The following is a 21,704-nucleotide window of genomic DNA, read 5'->3' on the forward strand; positions in this document are numbered from 1 at the left end:
AATGTATTGTTTGTATTTTTGATGACGGTTATTTGAACCATTCCATTTTGATAGTATGTTTTGATATGAGTTATGTACTATGCAAAGTTCAGATGAAGAACTCATTGATTTCAGTATTGTGTTCACACCTTAAAAGGTGTGAAAGGAGGGATTGTTAGAAATTAAAATTCAATGTTTTATGGCATGATTTAGTCTAAAACATACCGTCAGTTTAAAAGCAGTCAGATGAAGAACTTATTACTTTTAGTATTGTGTTCACACCTTAAATGGTGTGAAAGGAGGGATTGTTAGAAATTAAAATCAATGTTAAACAGCATAATTCAGTCTAAAACATATCGTCAGTTTAAAGCTGTTTTATTGTGGAAAAGCCCGGAAGTTCTCAGGAAATCAATGCCAAGCTTTTATTTTGAAAAATCCTTTATCCGGTTAGCTTGTGACTAATGTTGCGTTTTCTGAATGTAAAGTGAAAATGACTTGGAGTGTTACACACAAACGTACGGACTTTAACACTACATCGATAGACGTTAAGATATTATTACTGCTGAATATTAAATGAAGGTCTAGTTGATCGTAGTGTTTACAGATACGTGAGAAGCTATGACGTCAGAGGGAATTTCCGTAAAATAAGAACTGTGCCGGAGCGGAACCACTAGGACTTCTAAACTAAGTATTACAGCTGTTTATAAGGTATTAAATAGAAAGTCATGACAGAGATAATGAGGAGAAAATGCTTAAGGAAGTAGGCAGAGAATATCAATGTCGAAATCATCTGTGCTCTCGCGATATCGAACCGGCAAATGAGTAGGGGGCCACCCACTATTTGCACAGCGGGGGACAACGAGACATGGATAAAAAGGCAGGACGAAAGATAACTCAGCCTCTTCCCTTCGCTGCAGCCTCCCTCAAGACAACACCGGCTTTGTCTCTCCATTCACCATGCTTGTTCTTTAACCACGTTACTTAATTAAACTACCCATTTGAACCTTTTCAGAGACTCCATTAGTCTCGTTATTTTAAGTTTCTTTCCTGGGAGCGAGAAGATCACAAATTATCAACAATGTCCATGTTGTCTGGGGGAGAAAACATATCAAACCAAGAGATCGTCAGCTTTGATTTTCGCTGTATTAACCATTTCCTGAACATTTGGTGTGTGTGCCTTACCTCCGCTACCGGCATCGCTTCATACAACAGATCTGGGGCCTCATTTATAACGCCTTGCGTAGGATTGACGTGAGAAGGTTGCTTACGTAGTACAAAGCAAAAAAATAGGTACAGAAATTTTCCGACATTTTCCGATTCACAAAACATTGCGTACCGGCGAGGGAAGTGCGTACCGGCACTTCCTACGCCTGTTTCCCTTTATAAATCACAATCGACTCGAAATGCGGTGCAGCTTTTGCAGGCTTCACGTAACGCCCATATTTGCCTATAAATAGTCAAAGAAACGCCCATTCATTCATTCATTTTGACTGACTGACTGCATCAAGAAGATCGCAGGAAATTACGACCGAACAGCTAAAAAAGACATCTCACACCGTGTCAGATTTTGGTTATTTTGGGGAGGTCGAGATAAATCATATTGTTTGGTGGATGCAGTTTGAACCAGAGTAGCAGCATGGAGGTCGGATCGTCACCAAAATAAATAAATAAGTGGTCCGAAAAAAGTTAATGACAAAAAAAATACACATAACCTTCCTCATGCAGTGTGTTTGTCCCGGGGACAGGAGACACCCCCTTGATGAGAAACTCTAAGAAATGATCGGGGAATCCCTCCGGAGTGGAGTCATGACGACTGGATCTGAATTATTTTGTTGTATTTGGTGGTTTGTGTTCCAGCTGTCGATCAGCAACTATATATCCATAATCCACCAGTTAAAGGAAATACAACTAATGTGTTGTGTTATATTAGCTGTACAATTTACCACATAGGTGTTCTTAGTTTCCATAACTCCTGTGTTTTACGAGCGATTTATCAAGTCTTGGCAAACGGCATAAAACACGATTAAACGTGATAGTATATAAAACCATGCTCGTATCTACAACCTATAGAAATGCAAAACGGCGTCAGTTTAGACGTAATTCTGTCCTCCTGCTTACCGCATCATTTATGAGAAAACATTTCATAACATTAACACAACATATTCGAGGTGGTTTTAAATAACATATCCGTATTTATTTATTTCTCCAAGTTATGTTTTTGTGTGCACTGAGGAGTCGCAAACAGGCGTTTGTTTAATCATTTTAAGATTGGCTTTAATCAATGTTTGAAAATGAATTCTTCATATGATAAATGAGAGGTAACGTTTTATTTATTTCCACATATTTCTCTCCATTCTTCCTTCTGCCAACGGTGTCGCAGTTTCTCGTCTCTCCCGTTGTTGTGCTTAGTGCGTACGCATGGGTTAGAGTTTGCGTGGAGGACCGCACATTTTCCCGTCAAGTTAGTATTTTATAAATCGCAAACATTGCGTAGAAACTGGCGTACGCCATTTTTTGAGCGTATATCCCTTTATAAATGAGGCCCCTGAGCTGTCCAACTATGACAACACTCCTTGAACATGCGCGCGCTATGTGAGAATCTGCCTTGGTACAAAGTAGCAGTGAAAACATGGTACGGAGTTTCATTGATTTGGGCATTCTCTCAATAAGCAAGTGGAATGGATTTCATTTGATAGTGAAGCACTGACACAGCGCTCTACAAAGTGCGGCGAGTGGATAGACCGATCCACGGACTTTGCGCATAGTAAAAGTGGGGGGGTCTAAACTAATCATTTGAAAAAGTGGGGGGGACTTGTCCCACCCTCATATAATGGCTGCGACGCCCATGGTTCCACGGCATCCGCCGCTGCGAAAATGTGGGGCAGGGCTGAAAAGTGGGGGGGCCCCCCCGCTTCCGGGCCCCCCGCTTCCGGCGCCCTTGATACTACGTCATCGAGTGCCGCCGAAGTACTGTTCCAATGTCCAGCATACTTGGAATTCTACCGAGCCTGGCGTACTTCGTTTGGAGAAATTTCGAGGCTGCACATGTGTAGACTCCGCGGTCTTAAAATCCCCACAATGCTTTGCGCAAGGACCAATTTCCCCAAATCTGTGGCGGAAAATGTAAGGCGGGGCCTCTCATATGACGCACACCTGCACACTTGCTCGCCTGTTCCACTCTTTGTTTTCCGAATGCCAGGAAGTATTCTTGCCTCGCTTCTGAAGCAAGACGCTCGGAAGACATGTGCTACCAAGCAAGCATACTCGACATTGAGAAACACCCCGGATGCTCGAGAGCCGCGGGTTGCCGACCCCTGATCTAGGTTAACGGCTGACACACAGAACAACGTAACAAATAACGTAAACAACGTAAAAAAGAAAAAAACAAATCCAAGCTTTTTTATTGGTTGTAATGTAGATGGATACATTTGAATGGTGTGACAATGTCCTATTTGATTGGATTAAAATGTACATATTCTTCCTGTTATGTCTGCCTGCTTTATTTTACCTAATGCAATATATGAGCCTCTGTCGCTGCCTGTAGCTAATGAGATTGAATATAACAATCAAAAATAACAAAATATACACAGTTAGATCAGAACGCGTTCTTTTTAGATGCGACTTTAGAGTAGAGGGGAATAGAGTGCCACAGTGACGCGTCCTAAAACCCGGAAGTAAACTCCTTCCGGTTCCTTCGACAAAAACCAATGCAATTTCTCCATAAGATTTTGGAAAATAGCTCGAAATAAGGTCTGTGGTTGACACAAATTGAAGAGACAGATCACGTTTTCTCTTCAATTTGTGTCAACCACAGACCTTATTTCGAGCTATTTTCCAAAATCCTATGGAGAAATTGCAATTGTTTTTTGTCGAAGTGGAGAAGAGTTGCTTGGAGTTTCCAGTACTGTTGTTGAGATGGAGGAGTAGTACTGGGACTTTGCATCTCTGAGGGACTGTGCGTAGGCCTTCTGGTGTTCACGATAGCCGCCGCTCAAGGACACGCCCAGCTGTCTTCATTCTCCGCAGCTTGCCAGTGTACCAAGGGGCTGAGCGCGAGAAGGTGACCATCCTGGTTTTGAGGGGGGCGTGCAGATCAAGGGGACTGTTAAGGGACTGGTTGTAATATTCCACTGACTCATTTACTGATGAGAAGTTGGCAGAAGAGAGATGCTGGAGTTCCAGGGTCCAGGGTCAAATCACTCTTTTTGGTCAACTTTTGTAAGGTAACCATATCATTTTTGACATATTTTAGTGTCAGAGCACTTACTGAACAGAATTAGATAACTTGATGCACAAAACATTTTTGTAACAAGGGTGTAATTATTTTTTGGAAAATATGCTCAACCAACCGGTCGAATTGGCCTTCATATTGTAAACTAGCAATATGACTTTTTCAGAGTTTCAGAGATGTTTTCCAATCAAATATGGTAAATAAATAGCTAGATTATGGTAATATTACTAAATCTAGTGCCTTATGAGTCTCAGAGTGAATGAGTGATAATAATTTATATAGCACCTTTCATGCATGGCATACAGCCCAAAGTTGCACACAGATGAGCAAGTTAGGCCAACACAGGATATAGACATTTGCTGTTAGGCCAGTTGTTTGTTGTTAGTCCAATTCAGCATCTACAGTAAGATTATCAAGTTTTTTTTTATAATGAAAAACAGTTTACATTACTTTTTTCCATTACTTTTTTTTTTTACAATTATAATTTATTATTTTTTATGAATATATCTGGTTGTATATATTGCTCATCTTCGATAGAAGAAAAAAATGTATTTGAGTTTGTGTTTTATTTGAGTTTGAAGCATACAAATACTGTACTGTGTATGATGATTGTTGAAAATGCACTTTTACCATAAAAGGCCAGCACGACCAGTTGGTAGAGGCTCATAAAAACAAAACTGTGTGGTCAGTAAAAAATAAATACATAAATGGTGTGTGGTTATTTGTGTCCTATTTGATAAAAAAAATGCAAAGAAATCATTTTTCCATAGAGTTCTTCTTGGTCTGGCAATTAAAGGGTTAAAATAGGATTATTTCTCTGCTCCTAGTTCTTTCCTCGCAGATTCTTCAGTCTCATCAGCCTCATCTTTCCATCAGTCCCAGTCAACGCATCAGCCTCCAGCACACTTTCAGTGTCTGACTCCATAGAGATATTGTCCTGCTGTACAAGGGTGATGCCCCATGATCACAAAATGACCACTTGTTAGTTGCTTTTACCTTAAAGCAACTTACATACACTCAATACTGTGGACATCCTCACAGGAGCTATTTGGGGTGAAGCCCAGGGACACAACGACATGCTGACTGCAGTGGGGATTGAACCAGTCCCCCCTGATCCGAAGATCAACGCACAATCAGCCACATTGATCCTCCAGCAAATCTTTTCCTCTGCTGTATTAATAAAATTGCCATGTGTTTTCAAATGAAAATAAGGCACATATCAGCCCAGAACATTATACAAAACATATATATGTTTTAAAAGGGACCCGTAAGGCTTAATAAATGTTATATATAGATCTTTATATAATATCAATATTATAATAAACTTCAACCAAAGTCAATTTCAGGAGTGGTGTTTGACATAGTTTACGTTTAATTTAAACTATTTTAGTCTTACTCAACCTTTTTAAATAATTTACTTTGATTTAGAAAAAGTTTTTCTGAGAAACATTTACTAAAAAATTGAAAAATATAAGTTTAATAGGACGATGCGGATCTATTTTCTCTCACCTTGTAAAAATCAAAGAATCTATAATACGGCTTTGGATTTCACTCACCAAAAAACATTGTTTTTAATGTTTTGCATTTGTACTATTTTGTAACAAATTTATCAATTTGGACAAATATCTTTCGAAGTAAAAAATATCCGATTGCATATGGTGTGAATATGTATACCCTGCTCACTCAGTATTATTTTAGGTACAATTTATAATTTAAATGTAATGAAAAAGCCAACTCAATAGTGTGTTAAAAATAGACTTTAGGATATTGTAAAAAAAGAAAAGAAAAGCTATATAATGTATTCCTAACCCTCCTTTGTCTTCACACTTACTTTACACCCTTTATCCTTGGTGGTCATTTTGACCCCAGGAGTTTAAAGCTCAAGAAAATGATCATATTCAAAATTTTTACCAAAATGTATGTTTCAAGTACTTTATGTTTCTTTGTTGACTATCTAAATATCCATTTAAATAAAACACTACCCCCACCCCCCACCTCCACCCACAGCATTATACATCCTAAATCCTATTATGTGACCATTGTAAAATATATAAATCACCATAAAATCTCACTGATTGACGTAACATTTTAAAGGATGATCTTTTTGCTGTTGTTAAAGGATCTATATGATTTCCAAGTACAATTTTGGCATTTAAGAAATGTACAGTATATTATCAAGGATAGAAACATGTATTGTGTTTGGGGTCAATCATATTTCCCTTCCAGTGTCAGCATTCCAAAAGCATGCCGTTGCCTCCCTTTTTGATTTCTACACTCCTGCCAAAATGAACAAACCAATGTGGGCGTGTAAGTGGTTCCCACCCAACCCCTAACTGTCCCCATGCATGCACCTCAACTTTAAATTCATAATGTCAAGTATATTGTTTCATCAATCCTCTATTGATGGTGTTAAGAAGAGCTCAATGCTGACTTCAGGTCTTAGACATGGCTGACAGCGTATCTTGTGGGGCCTGGAGCCATTTTCCTTACATTAGCAGCACTAAACTTGCCCTGTTTTTCAAGTGGGGAGCGGGACCAAGACAACTTTCCATTTTTGGAAAGTAATGTGTCTGCTTGTCTTTGAGAGACAACAGGAGCATCTGCACTGGGGTATTCAGGGTGGACTTTGACAGAGGATTTCTCTGAAAGTAGCCTACACAATAAAAGTATTTTAGTCTTTGCGCTAGTAGTCTAACTACTGAGTCCAAGATTATCAGTCTTCTTAAGAACTTAAAAGTATTTTTATTGCTCATCACATATAGCAGAAAGACAGGCATTGTTGTACTATGGAGGGGACTTTGACAGGAGAGTACTTAAGAAGTACACAGTAAACGTATTTCATAGTATTTGGGATAGCTGCTTGTAACTACAACTGATTCCAACTTCATCAGTCAAAACGTATGGCTAAAAATAATGTTATCGTTTGTTTTGTTTTTTTTAGAACTAAAAAACAAACGGTTAAAACGTACCTTGGTCCAATTGCACCAAAAGATTTCACTTCAATGCACATATGGGAATTCAAATATGGAGGAGTCTGTGTTGATGTTGTGAACAAACAAAACCCAAATGCTCTTGTTTCTATGTCTGCACTTTATTGAACATGTGAAAATAAGTACAAATGGTAGTAAGAGAACAAATTAACTTATAGCAAATAAATTAAGTAATCCTTTCAATGATTTAGAACAAGAAGCAATGATTGGGAATCTGTGTAGTACGTGAAGTGAGTACACCTTTAAAAGCCATTCTGGCAAAGCAGGAAAAGTGTGAGGTTCTTTCACAAACAGTTTTGTTTTGGAATGGAAACCTCTCTCACCGCTCATGATGCACTCAGAGCTGGCACCAGTGTTGGTGCTCAGTGTTTAATTGCTTATCAGCACCCTAAAAGCTTTGCACACAACACTGACTCTTCCTGGAATTTATGAAGTTTTCAGAGGGCATACAGCAATCCCACAATGTAGAAAGAAGCCATTGTTTCAACACATTGTGGCTGAATACATACAGACATTGAACTGCTTGATTTGGTTAACCTTTTAATAACTAGGTGATTGAAGCTCAATACAGACAGTCGGCAGTTGATCTACGTAGCATGAGATGTTCTTTATCATTTGAACCACACATGAAGTGTCACAGAAAGCACCTAACACTGAAGGCCATAATGAGCGAGAAAATACTACCTCATACTCCACAAAGAAAATACAGTATAACTCGTATTTATTGTGCATTTATGCAATATTTACATACTTAAAAAGTTCCCTTTGCTGCTTGTCGGCAACATGTGCATTTCAAATTGCAATCATTTCAACCATCTGTTCTGTTCAGAAAGCGAAAAAAAAAAAAAATGTAATCAAAGAAAGCATTGCAAGGTTTTAATATGAGCGTATGGTGTCATCACAGAAAGCAAAGCTTAAGTGGTGCAACACATAACTATTTTTTATGTTTTTTGTTGCCTGGCAATATATACAACACCAGCTCACACAGAGGTCACAATGTTGAAATCATATTGGCTGCATGCAGGTTAAATCAAGGCAAACCACAGAGGAACAAGAAGGTGAGACGAAGGGAACAAGTTTCTAAAGACACATTTTCTTTTGTATTTTACGATTCGAGAAGGGATACACATGTGCGATTTAAATGAACGTCCCAAAATGTCCTCTCTTTTACAGGGAGAGTAAGTTGATAAATAGCAGGTCAATGAGTGTATTGAATGTGTGAGGAGAGTAGAGCGTGGGCAAGGGAATCTTCTTAGTAGGAGCGGATGGCAGGAGGGACGTGGGCACATTCCTGCTCATCCAGAGAGGTGTCAATGACAGGGCGGTACACCAGGCTCACCTGGGAACACACAAAAACAAAGATCAATCAAACCATACCAACTCTACTAGCCTATTAAGTGAATAATGGTTACTAGAAAAGCCCAACTTCCTGCTGTAAGCCCCACAACACTCACCTTTCCAGTCTTTACGTCGACTGTGGACATAGTGTGTTTCCTCCAGTGCTGTTCGAAGGGCTTCTTCTCCTGACCCGTCAGGGGTTTGGAGTAGTCATACTCATCGAGACGATCCTTGAATAAAGTCGAACAAAAACAATGTCAGAGGAAAGACCGGCAGCAATACACAGGAATAATTTGTTAATGCAAAAACATAAAAAAGAACACTGGCAAGGAAAAGGGAAAAAAACACAGCAACAATGAGAAAGAAACCCAGATTTAGTATAGCAAATCCCACCTTGAAGTCCTCCCTGGCGTGGGCTCCCCTGCTCTCCTTCCTCTGCTCGGCAGAGTTGATGGTCTGGACGCCGTTCAGCATCAGGTTCTGCAGCTCCAAACTTTCCACCAGGTCTGTGTTCCACACGATGCCTGGAGGAGAGGAAAGAGAAGGAACTTCAGCACTTGCAGCATAAAAGAGACTCAAGGAGCTGTAAAAAGACAGAATCAAGCAGTAGTGCAGTACCTCTGTCAAAGGTCTTGATGTCAGCCAAGGTCTGGTAAACGGCATCCATCTTTTCGCATCCCTCCTTCAGAACGGAGCCGGTACGGAACACGGCAGCGTGGGCCTGCATAGTCTAAGGAAAAGCAGGAAGAGGCAGATTATTTATGCGTTTCTGAAGAAGTTTCTTTAGGCAACACATTTCAAATAATGTATCTAATGCACAATGTAAGGGATCTCATGTGTTTCTTTAGTGTTTACCTTCTGCATGTTGAGCCTGATCTCGGAGGTTCTCAGGCTTCCGTTGGCGTACCTCAGCTTGTCCAGGTTGGCCACAGACTCCTCTCCTGCACTGGGCGCCAGAGGGGACAGTTTCTCTCCTGAAGAGGAAACAACACACCAGAGTCAGCTATGAAGCAAGCAGGTGATTTGCACTGCAACACTAAATATAATCCTGTAGTAGTGGTGTTCATTTATATCAAAACTGAAAATTAGTATTCGACTTAAAGTGGACCTATCATGCTATATTTGAATAATATATTGTAGGGCCATACCTATATAAAACATGTCTGTGAAGTGGCCGTGGCCCAACCCCCCATTCCCCTGATAGGTGGAGAGTTGCCCATATAGGCAGAGCTCCCCGTTTCTGACGTCAGAACAATTTCAAATCTGTATTAGCTCTGTTGCAGCCCTGTTTTTAGAGATTTGGGTATGGAGGAAAAGAGAGAGGGTTGTGTTTTCTGACACTTGGTGAGTTCCCTGACACACCGGGGACACATATTCATGTATAAAAGACGTACAAAAGTGCATTTTGCATGATAGGTCCCCTTTAATTTTACATCCATCTAGAAAAATTCATCTGATTTCATAGACATATTCGCTCAGGGTCAAATGTGAAAAAATCTCAACAGATCTTAAAACTAGGTTATTTGAGTCATGTTGCAAAAACTCCATTCTGACCTTTTGAGATTATTTAAAATCAGGCTCAGAGGAAACTAGACTTCAGCACCTCCTCTGTTTACAGGCTTCAGAAATTGTAGGCGGAAGACTTTGACCAATCACAGGTCATTTCAGAGAGAAGGCATTCTTATTGGCTGTTCTACATTTGCAAATGCACGTCCCTTCAGAAGGTGACAGATTAAACTGCTTAAACAACCCAGAAAAAGCAAGACAGACTTAGTACAAAGAGAGCCTATAAGAAAGTATATAACATAATAATACAATATCGAAAGTGTTTTAAAAAGACGAGAGAAATGTTCTGCGGTTATGTCAGGCCCACAAGCTTGCAAAAATGTAAATGAAAAAAATGACTAGTACTGGTTCAGGTTCTGGTGGGTGGGGCTCAGGAAAGAGTGTGTAGAAAGGAGAGCTGCAGGATAAGGGCTGTATTTGGAAATTCTACTGCTTTTTTACCTTTTCCAAAAAACTGCCTTCCCTGGCTTTAAGAAACTCATTATTCTTATAGTAGGCATTAGAAGAGGGGGCTCACCTGGCTTGTTCTCCTCGGCGATGGTGAGGGCGCAGGCTCTTCCAAACACCACCAGATCCAGCAGAGAGTTAGCACCCAGCCGGTTGGCTCCATGGACACTGGCACACGCCGACTCGCCGCACGCATACAGGCCAGGAACCACCTTGTCGGATCCTTCAGTATAAGTGATCACCTGATGGGAAAAACAGTTAATAAGGTGGGTCACTTTGTTGGTGTGTGTGGATGCAGGTGCTCGTGCACACATCACATACCTGTCCCTTGTAGTTGGTGGGGATTCCACCCATATTGTAATGGACGGTGGGCAGAACAGGGATGGGATCTGTAGTGACGTCGACTCCAGCGAAGATCATGGCCGTCTCTGAGATACCAGGCAGCCTTGTGGCCAGCTGCTGGGGGGGCAGGTGGGTGAGCTGCAGGTACACATGGTCCTTCTCTGGACCAACACCCCTGAAGGAGCACACACAGGAGGAAGGAAATGATTTATGTGTACAAAGGTTTTGACATTTCTTGCATGCACAGTTACATGACATACCAGTGTTCATTTTGTTCATGCAAACTATGACTAAGAAGTATGTTCATTTACAACCCCTTTTTTCATGACGAACAAGGCTATATCAAAGTGTAATTTTTATGACTAAAAGAACAGATTGAAAAATAGTGACAGAAAAGAAAGTTTAAAAAAAAAACTCATCAGGACTAGAGCGGCATCACACATTGAGCACAGTCAGGATGCACAAAAACAAAACAGAGCTCTTTAGAAAAAAACAAGGTCATATTTTGGCTAGAGTAGTTTGACTGAAACGTAATTCTCCAGTTTTATTGACTCAAACTAAAGTAGTAGGGTTTACCTGATAATGCTAAGACTTGTATTCCCTTTAACCTTTAATTAAAGGATAGGGTAGACTAAATATGAAAATGGCCATTTGAAACAGGATTTACACTAAATGAAAAATAGCTGCCAAAATAAACACTACATCACACACTCATTTAATCCATACCTGCCCTCTCTGATCTCGATGGTTATGGAGCGGGACACCACGTCTCTGGAGGCCAGGTCCTTGGCGTTGGGTGCGTACCGCTCCATGAAGCGCTCTCCCTCACTGTTGACCAGGATGCCTCCCTCTCCACGGCAACCCTCTGTGATCAGACAACCGGCTCCGTAGATCCCTGGAACGATTCACATGTTAAAAAGGACTCGCTGAAATTTGAGAAGGGTCAAATATTCTTGATGATATATTGATATTGGGGTTTACAAAAGGTGAAAATATCTGCAGTGGCTCAGCAGTTGGTGCTGACCTCCTACATGCCACATCATAGAGGGGCCTGGTGTCAGATTCCCAGCAGGAACAAAAATAAAGATGACCACTGGTCTGTTATTGGAGACAGCCAGGCCTGAACAGAGTTATGGAACAGCCAAAAATTGGGGAGCCTCCATACATGTAAGCATGACTTCCTCACCTAACCTAAAAGTATTCCAAGTGCAAGTGTAACAGATTGCCCATGAAGTAAATAGGATAAATATATCCGTTATCTCTCCCAGACACAGGAAGTTGTCTAAGCATTACACAACATGGTTTATATCTCTTTGTACCCCATAATTAGTTTTTTGTAGAAATTAAAACTCAGAAACATAAAATGGCAACAACCGCACCACAGGACAAAAGACAATCAGGACAACTAGGCAGAGTCTTATCACACCTCTACAGAAAGACAACATATTGGACTTTGAACGTTTATTGAAACAACACTAGCTCAAGTTACTATCAAAAATATAGAAATATATTTTAAGAATGCCTTTAGCTGCTGTAGAGCATTAAAGAGACTGCTATATACAATAAGATAAGGCTTTTCATAAATAAGATTGCGTTTTTGTTAGTAAGAATATTTTTTATTTCTCTCACCAGTAGGATGGAACTGTACAAACTCCAAATCCTGGCAGGGCAGGCCAGCTCTGGTCACCATTGCATTTCCATCACCGGTACTAGTGTGGGCGGATGTGCAGCTGAAATAGGTTCTTCCATAACCTCTGGAAGAGAAGATTCAACTCATTTTTAAACTTGTCTATCTCAAGTTTACTGCCAAAGTTCAGAGAGTCGATACAAGACAAATGTCTAATTTGTTCCTGTTTTTGTGACAGTAAGTGTGATACCTACCCAGTAGCAATGACAGTATTCTTGGCCCTGAAGCGGTGAATAGATCCGTCCTCCATGCAGAGAGCGATCACTCCTTTACACTCTCCATTTTCCATCAGCAGGTCCAGGGCAAAGTACTCTACAAAGTAACTGGTGTCGTAACGAAGGGACTGTACAGAAGACGGATACATGAAATTAGGTTAAACTGTATTCCATGGTATTTTATGAAGGAACCGAGTGAAATAAAGGGCAGAGAACACGTGTGGGGACCTACCCGTCCGTAAAGTGTATGCAGCAGTGAGTGTCCTGTCCTGTCTGCTACACAGCAGCAGCGATGGGCCTGGCCTCCTTTTCCATACTTGAGACTCTGACCTCCAAAGGCCCTCTGGTAGATCTTGCCCTCTTCAGTACGGCTGAAGGGCATGCCAAAGTTCTCCAGCTGGAAAAGAGGCACAACAACTTGATGATATTTGCTGCGATGCATACAAAAATTGATGGGATGCAAAAATAAAAAAGTGTTAATTAAACAAAGTAAAATAAAGTAAAAAATTACATATCCACTATTGGGCATGGGTGTCTTCTTACCTCCACTACGGCTGCAGGAGCCTGCTCTGTCATGTAATGGATAGCATCCTGGTCGCCCAACCAATCAGATCCCTTCACTGTGTCGTAGAAATGCCACCTCCAGTCATCCTCCTCCATGTTTCCCAGAGCTGCATTAATCCCGCCCTGTAAACCAGGTTAATATTTACTTTATTAAAGATTAAGAACTTTTAATTGAGTGATTAAATCTACATGAGGCTTAGAATGTGCCAAACAACACTGTATTGTGAGTTAGTTATATGTGTCTAATCACACAAAATTATCTGAACTTGTAACTCTGTAGAAAAACCTTCAAAAATAATCTAAATCCTTAATGAACACATAACATCCAGTATGTTCTCATACCTGTGCAGCAACAGTGTGAGACCTGGTGGGGAAGAGCTTGGTGATGCAGGCGGTGTTGAAGCCAGCCTCAGACAGGCCGAAGGCTGCCCTCAGCCCTGCTCCTCCAGCTCCTACCACCACAGCATCAAACTCATGATCTACTACTGGGTACTGAGTAGAAATCTGAAAACAATAAAAGGACAGAAGTTACCAAAAAACCTCCAATTAGACGCAGCCAGCAAGCGGTGGAAATCCAGATAGTCAAGCAAGTTATCAAGTTTAATATTGACACTAAATTATGCAGTGAACAAAATTAGTGCAATACAAACTATCCGTTCTACTTATGTACAGTACAATACACCCCTATCATGCATCCACACAAATAACCCTATATAATGCTGAAAAAATAGTAAATATGTGACTCACATCATCGGATACTTTGGCACTTGTCTTCTTGCCATAGATGGAGAAGTGAAAGTCTCTGGATCCCTGAACTGCAGCAGCAGGGACCTGGCAGAAAAGACAACAATTGATATCAGAGGAGAACTCATAATAGCAGCTCCATTGCAACATTAACCATAAACTGAAATATGCTTGACTACATAAAACATACTCTTCTAATAAGCACTGCTATGTTTAAAGGCAACTTTGTTTTGCTAATAACACTTCCATAACAATCGATAATATAGCATTAATATTTGTAATCATTAATAGCTTAGATTTTATAGTGCACTTTGTACTTGATTTTCATTTGAGATTAACCATGCTATCGTTGTAAGAATCATTAAGTCTGCACTCGCTTTTAAATGTATTTGCATTGTATGCATAACATTTTGCTAGCTACTGTTAGCTTAAACAGTTTTTCACAAGGGCAACAGAGGTAACGTTAACTAACAAACTGGTTCAAATCCCTCTGTAATGTTGACACTTGACTCAAAATAAATCTCTATGTATATAACGAAACATAGATTTGGTATAGACACATAACCTTTTGTTAGACTAGCATAATAGCCATTTTCCTGGTGTCACATTGAAACAGCCTGAGCTACATAACACAGGTTACGCAAATCGGAATCTGATGGTTACGAAAGCAGAAAGTGCAGCAAAATGTTTGCTTTTAGCGTAGAAAACAAACAGAACACATAGATAGATCACATAGAGTTATGTGAAGGATTAAGTAGACAATTGCAAAAACTCACTGCTTTTGTTTTAGATAATATCCTCTTGGAGAGTAGACGGGAGGCAGCACGGACACTCGCCATGTTGTCAGTTGAAGGAACGATTCTGAGCCACCGTGGAGGATGAGATATTCCATAGCAATGGACCAAACCATTGTGCGAAAACGGGGGAGTCGTTCATTTTACTTCCGACAGTTATCATTTAAACCCTACTTTAACCGTGATTTAACTTTAAAACACCACTTAGAGAATTGCAATCCATCTCGATTAATTCAAACAGAGTTTACCCTTAAGACCTAAAGTGATCTTTAATCAAGTAACTTCCTACGAAATTCCCCCGGTCGGTATAGATGGACTGCAAACGAGTAAACTTGTGTAAGCAGGGTGTGCAGGAACAAATGTATAAGTGACCTAGACTTATCATTCAAGGTGAGACACAGCTCCAATATTTAACAGACTTGTGCCGACTTGTAGTCGGATTTACAAGACTATTATGTCCTGTAATGTGTTTGTATTAAATAATCTAGCTAGCATGAACCTTCAAGCTTAGTCATGTCTGATTCGGTGAATGCTAACAAGCTAATTGAAGCTAGTAGGTGATTACTGCAGTGTGGCTGTTTGATTAAAAAGGACACTGCTACTTCAGGGGCACCAGTTTGTGTTGCAAAATGTAAACATTCATTGTAATGCATATTCAGAGGAGTCTATGCTGTGTTGGTCTTCCTTCATGTGTGTATGTGTCTGTGACAGCAGCTTCCATGAACAACCTGAATGACCCCCCCAGGTGGAACATTGAGCCAGACCCCCGAGGAAGGGGAGCGGGGGCCGGTGATGGCCATCAATGGAACTACGCCCTGCTGGTCCCAATGCTGGGACTGGCTGCATTTCGTAAGTTACATCAGAGTGTGTCTGTGTTTAGGTTACAGGAATAGCAAAACAACATTACATGATGTAATGTAGAGATATTGAATGTGCTCATACAAAGCTGGTTGAGCTTTTGAAAACCCAAACTATCAAATGCCATTAGGTAGCAATTAAAATATATTCTCCTTCTTTGCCATGACTAATAATTACCAATCTGACTTGACAATATGACAAACAGAAATGGAGTATTCCTGCATATTATGACTTTAAATTGACACAAAGACATCTAGTTTACCAGAGACAATTTAATATCTCATCTATTAAAGCCATTATGGTTTTTTGTTTGGGTCTACATTGTTGTATTCATTCTTATTTTAAGATATATTAACTGTACATACTTTCTCGAACCTAGCAAACAAGCACAAGCTTCAGATAATTCCATTGGTTGAGAAAAAGGTGCTTGAGTTTAAGATAGTTGTAATTTATCTTATTTATTTAAATCATTTCTCAACTTCCACTGTGCCGTTTAGGTTGGATCTGGACGAGGGAGTCTCAGAGGGAGATCCAGGAGGTCAAAGCTCAGTATAAAATAGACGTTTCAACAATAAAAAGCGAAATGGAGATAAAGTACCGTGAGACACTAACAGATAGGCGAAGGGCAGCAGCTACACTCGAGCTGGAGCTGGAGAAGGAGAGGCAGAGGGTGAAAGGCTACAAACAGGCCATGGTCTCACAGAGCCATCAGCTGATGGAAGAACGGAAACAGCTACATGAGGTAACATCTTGTCTTGCAGTATATTTCCACTACTGTGCTATTTCCTTTTGGACCTGCATTAAAAAGAAAATGTCTTCTTTCCTACAAGGAGCGTGAAGCCTTGGAGGAAGAAAAGCAGAGGTTGGTGAAGTCCGGCGCTGCAGGGGCGGTACTGCATCACGCCCTGGAGCGAGAAGACAATCGGTCGCAGCGAGCCAACGCCACTCTGAAGGAGCTGGAGTATCAGCTTCTGGAGCGCCAGAATGTTTACTGTTCCCTCATCCAACCTCGGGACCAGCGGCTGGAGATGGAGAAGAACATGCTGATCAAGGTCGTCAAAGACCCTGTCCTGGCAGAACTGGACCTAGAGTCTGATCTTAAGGATGTTTTTAAGAGAGATACGCACTGTGCTGACTTGCTAAACATGGACAAGAGGAAGAATGGCAGCCTCATGTGGGTTTACCTCAAGTACTGGCAGCTGCAGGTCACTGTGCAGAAACACAAGAGGGCTGAAGGAGCCATCTTAGGAGGGAAAATCCAGTCCCACACAAAGTGACGAACACGAGCTGGGGTTTTTCATTAGACTTTTAAGAATGTTCAGATGAGTGGTGGATCAGGACTGAAAATGCATGTTTTTTTTTTGTTATCTTCTTTACTTGTTAGAGTCCTTCCTTGATCCCAGCTATGAAACAGAAGGATTATTTCCACCACCTGGAATTAAAACATGATCATTTCAGAAGCCCCAATTAAGACCCATTGGCTTTAAATTAACTGTGTGCAGACCTATAATGATAACAATCCACTATAAGATGATATCCATATTGGATGCACAATTAATGATATGTACATAGAGAGGTATTTTTTTTCCACTTAGCAAAAATTAATCACAACAATTGTATCCATTTAACTCCATGAGTGCCATGAATTACTGCTCACAGGGATACATTGTAGATCTGGAAAATTTCAGTTTGTCCACCTCAGGTATGAATTTAGGATTCCCTTGTATTACTCTACGATGTGATATATTGCACATCTATGTGTTGCTGGCTGCAAGTGTCTTCAGGAAGAAAAAGACAATAAATAGCAAATGTGTTCGACAAAACACAGAAAACGGGAACCATTAACACATGGAAAATATTTTTCTAACATTATTTTGCTGCAAAGTCGTAGAACGTGTTGTTGGCATGTTGATACACTTGATTCGGGGATATTTATCATGATATTTGTGGGACTTTATTTGTTTTTTTATCCATGAAGAACATCTCTCTTTACACTCGATATGTTTGCTGACATTTATGATTCATGGCCAAAAACCAAAAGCATAGTATATCTGTTTACTTTGTCTGGTTTGTGGGAGCTTTTAGGTTAACTATCAGGGAGACTGGACACTGAACGTGCATGTGAATCTAAATAAGGGGATAGAGCTCAAAGTTTTGCTCAGTACTGCAACACCTTACCACCAAACTGCAACAGAAATAGTCAAACAGCACCCTTTTACCTCACGCTGCACCCCTGTGATGAATGGATTAACTAAAGCAGTAGCTTTTCTATAAGGTTGTCAAACATCTCAATGATGTTATTTTTTTGTTTGCACCATAACTTGGTGATTAAGTGCTGGATATGCATCCATAAATGCAAATGTACTGACTCTTAGAACTATGTGAAATCATAATAAATCAATAAATTCCAGGTTTAAGGACTTCATTTCCGGACTGTTGTTATATTCTAACACTCTCAAAAGTGCTGCTGCATTTACCATAGTATATATCAGTTCGCTGAGGCTTCCTTTATGATGTTATTGACTTACCACAGGGGGGGGGGAGCTTCCACTGGATTTGCTCCCTGAAGAATGATCATTTAACATAAAAGCTCATGATGCATACATTAAACCAGTTTCCAGCAGGAATACATTGAACCTATTGGTTAAGTGTTTTGGTTGTATCTTCTGACAGGACCGTTTATTAACTTCAAGGCCAGGTAAAACAATAAGTAAATATAGATTCCAGACACTGTTTCAAGAAGCTTTGCTACTTTGTTTGTTGGGAATCAATGACGATGACAAACATTTACAATCATTGTTGAAAACCTGTTTCAGAATTCGTTCATATCTACAAGACATGCATACACACATTCATTTTAGGCAAAATAAAGCACATAATTCCTGGATTCATCAATCCAAAATGTATGTTTTAAATATAATAATTTGCCAACCGAATTAGGAGAATAGAATCCAGTAACTCTCTCTTTAAATCAGTCAACACTACTCACAAGAACATTACGAGAGGTGTTATTTTTTGGAGTTTGAATTATACTTAAAGCTCCCATGTCATGCTTTTCGGGTTATTACCCGTCCCCTTGTGTGTTATGAAGGTTTTTATGCATGTAAACGGTGTGCAGAGTCAAAACCCTGAAAGTACACCCTGTAGCGAGTAAAACTCTAACACAGAAAATACCTCCCCAAAACGCCTCGTTGGAGATACTGAAGTAAAAAGATATGATTCTACACTGTATTGAAGTAAACATGTATTATTTTGAATTGTATTTTAGTGAACATGTATTGTTTGAACTGTTTTATGTAATCACAACGGTTTGGGTAATTATATATAGAATAGGAATGTTATTCTTACTTTCCAAACTCACTGATCCAGAGATTCTGTGTATACACACACCTTGCCTGGGTTTCACCCCTAAAAGCAGATGTCGTCATTAAGTCGTTAAAAGACATCGTTAAATAGGTGGAGAAGAGTTTAAATGTCTGAAGGAGGATAGTTTAGGTGAAAAGATCCCCTGGGAAAGGAATGTAGAGTAAGATAAGGTAGAGATAAACATTGACTTTTGACCTGGTGTGGCTTGGGATCTCGCGTGCTGGTCAGACCTCTGATTGACCTCGGCCAGAAGCGAATCCAGCCAATCAGGGCACTTGGGGGAGGTGGTCAGTTTAAACAGCTCCTCCCCAGGGGTTCTCTAATTCGCTTGGGAGGAAAATGGGAGGGAGGAGTCGACAAATCTCCGCCCCAAAGACAGATATGAATACTGAGGTTTTTGAGTGTAAAAATGCTTTTTTGGTTTGGTGAGTGGCAGGTCCTGATAACTGTGTCCGCATCGCATCACAAACCTGAAGTCCAATTTCTTTTTGGTTTGATGAGTGGTTTGATCCTGACGCATTTATCCGCATCGCATCACAAACCTGAAAGCCCGGAGTGCTCGAGTACTCTGTATAACTTGTATATGTGTTTGGTTTCCTACTAGAAGTAAACTCAGATAATTTGTTATAACTTTGATTCCGGTGTTTTCAATTCCTTTCTTAATTTAATAGAGATCCAGCCTCATCCAACGAACGGCGCGTAGCAGAAGTGTTCTACTCCAACAATACGTCACTGCCCATTTGAGTCTTCCATTTAGTTCCGGGTACCGCCTGATGTCATGCGGTACCCGGAACGAAATGGACCAATCCCGAAGAGCTATGGCCACACCAGCAGCGGCGTGTTCCTCCAGAGGTTCGAAGAACCGGCATTTCACAGACAAAAGCTTCCAAAACATTGCCCAGTTTGAGGCCGGATATGCACAGCTTGTTTGGACCGTTTGGAGCAGGGGAAGATCCGGGTACACAACCTGTAAGTTTGCATTGTTATTTGTGTATTTATCAAACAAGACTGTTTAAATGTGTAAACTGTGTTGGACTGCTAAGCCATTGACACAGTGCTAACTGTGCTAACTAAGTTGCTAGAGTTTCCATATATCAACTCTAATATCAGCAGATGGCCTTGCATACATGTATCTCATAGCAGGAGAATGTCTGCATTCACACACAAAATACCTATTGACAGTATACTCCGGGTGATTTGCCGTGCGGTCAGTCGCGAAACGTAATTACATTATAGCTGGCGTAGCGTGTATGCAACCGATCTAACACACGGAGCTAGAGCTAGAGCTAGGTTTGGTCGGAAAAACATTTTTGTGATGCTACGTTGCTAGCGTTTAAATATATCAACTACAATGTCAGCAGATGGCCTTACATGTTTGTCATGGCAGGAGAATGTCTGCAGTCACACACACGGAATACTCATACAGTATACTCCGGGTGATTTACCGTACATTGTGACAGTACATATACTGCGTGTATAGCTCGAGGCTAGCTGTATGCTAGCGCAAAACAATGTATTCATGACCATTACAATGTATCACCGAACGTAGCAGACTACCCGTATAACATTGCAATTATAAACACGTTATTGCTAGCCTAATATGAACCACTAGCTTTTGTTCATAGTAGTTTTATTACTCTACATTATAGTTGCCGTTCCTCCGAGCTAACGTTAGCTACCAAGGTAAACAAAGCTAGGTTAGCATATTAGCTGGCAAGCTGTTCATTAGATTGATTAGATAGATCCACACTCCTACCACAACTACTACTAACGAATCTAAAACAACTAAGTTTCTCTAATATTTTGTGATTTGCATTTGATTTCGTCCAGCCAGATCCTGCCGGACAATACATGACGGGGACCGGACTACCACACTGAGGCCTCGTCCTAAAAAGCCCCGGCTGCTATAGGCAAGATGCCGACAACGGGGAGTGATTGACGATATACCGTGTATATATGTATATTTACGTTCATTTTGTACATTTCTAAAAATAAAGTTTAATGGAAATACTATATATAGCAAACCATGATTTGATTTCTCATCAAACAGTAGTAGTTTATAACGGGTAAAAATAACTTACTCTTTGTTATGACCGGCTCGTAGGCCACAACGGAAAGACAAGGAGACATACACGAGTTTACAAAACCACGGCACATTTATTGTGGTAAATGCAGAGATACGTGGTCAGGGAAGAGGATTGCTGTGCTGCTTGGAGGGAGAGAGAGGCTGCCGTGTGACTCCCGGCAGCTGGCTAGCACCTCGGCTCCGGCCAGGTGTCCGTGATCGCGCTGATTAGCCTCTTCATCTCCACCCCATCGTAAGACAAAGGCCCTGGGGCCGTCACACTCTTCTATAACAACAGTTAAAAATATATATATGTATATAAAATATACGGCTGTACCGACGCCATGATAAGACTGATGTTCGGCTGAGAGCAGCCGTTTAGACATGGGCGCAGCCTCTCTGGTGGTTGACTAATCAGAACAGAGTGGCCGAGCTGACCAATCGGAGCACACTAGGCTCACAGGGAGGGGGGGGCAAGAGCTCCAACGAGTCGTTTAGTGGAGAAAGTGAATACTGCT

The 21,704-nt window shown here is 40.6% G+C and overlaps 2 protein-coding genes across 4 annotated transcripts; one reads left to right on the forward strand and one right to left on the reverse strand.

The window, feature by feature from the left end:
• Positions 1-7,376: 7,376 nt before the first annotated feature.
• On the reverse strand, positions 7,377-14,984 carry sdha (succinate dehydrogenase complex, subunit A, flavoprotein (Fp)). The gene is made up of 15 exons (XM_034127477.1): positions 14,880-14,984; positions 14,107-14,190; positions 13,702-13,863; positions 13,339-13,482; positions 13,028-13,192; positions 12,775-12,923; positions 12,523-12,647; positions 11,620-11,788; positions 10,873-11,068; positions 10,622-10,793; positions 9,394-9,512; positions 9,157-9,268; positions 8,932-9,062; positions 8,655-8,768; positions 7,377-8,539 (listed from the first exon to the last, which is right to left on the reverse strand). The coding sequence occupies exons 1-15, from the start codon at positions 14,940-14,942 to the stop codon at positions 8,453-8,455; spliced, it is 1,992 nt and encodes a 663-aa protein (XP_033983368.1). The 5' UTR covers positions 14,943-14,984; the 3' UTR covers positions 7,377-8,452.
• A 190-nt stretch (positions 14,985-15,174) lies between these two features.
• LOC117480232 (coiled-coil domain-containing protein 127-like) lies at positions 15,175-18,180 on the forward strand. 3 transcript variants are annotated; one of them, XM_034127478.1, is made up of 4 exons: positions 15,175-15,287; positions 15,612-15,746; positions 16,253-16,497; positions 16,586-18,180. In XM_034127478.1, exons 2-4 carry the CDS (start codon positions 15,617-15,619, stop codon positions 17,030-17,032), a joined length of 822 nt encoding a protein of 273 aa, XP_033983369.1. In that variant the 5' UTR covers positions 15,175-15,287; positions 15,612-15,616; the 3' UTR covers positions 17,033-18,180. The 3 variants fall into 3 exon arrangements, with proteins under 3 accessions (XP_033983369.1, XP_033983370.1, XP_033983371.1); XM_034127479.1 differs by having other exon boundaries at positions 15,206-15,287; positions 15,609-15,746; XM_034127480.1 differs by having other exon boundaries at positions 15,208-15,287; positions 15,643-15,746.
• Positions 18,181-21,704: the final 3,524 nt, after the last annotated feature.

This window comes from Trematomus bernacchii, unplaced genomic scaffold (genome assembly GCF_902827165.1).
Source record: "Trematomus bernacchii unplaced genomic scaffold, fTreBer1.1, whole genome shotgun sequence".
Classification (NCBI taxonomy): domain Eukaryota; kingdom Metazoa; phylum Chordata; class Actinopteri; order Perciformes; family Nototheniidae; genus Trematomus; species Trematomus bernacchii.

Excerpts from the sequence above, each read along its gene's own strand:
- sdha (XM_034127477.1), bottom strand. The coding sequence starts at position 14,942 with ATGGCGAGTGTCCGTGCTGCCTCCCGTCTACTCTCCAAGAGGATATTA. Across the intron at positions 13,864-14,106 it reads GTGCCAAAGTATCCGATGAT|ATTTCTACTCAGTACCCAGT; the intron begins GTGAGTCACATA and ends TATTGTTTTCAG. Across the intron at positions 12,648-12,774 it reads AATACTGTCATTGCTACTGG|AGGTTATGGAAGAACCTATT; the intron begins GTAGGTATCACA and ends CTTCTCTTCCAG.
- LOC117480232 (XM_034127478.1), top strand. The coding sequence starts at position 15,617 with ATGAACAACCTGAATGACCCCCCCAGGTGGAACATTGAGCCAGACCCC. Across the intron at positions 15,747-16,252 it reads GCTGGGACTGGCTGCATTTC|GTTGGATCTGGACGAGGGAG; the intron begins GTAAGTTACATC and ends TGTGCCGTTTAG. Across the intron at positions 16,498-16,585 it reads AACGGAAACAGCTACATGAG|GAGCGTGAAGCCTTGGAGGA; the intron begins GTAACATCTTGT and ends CTTTCCTACAAG.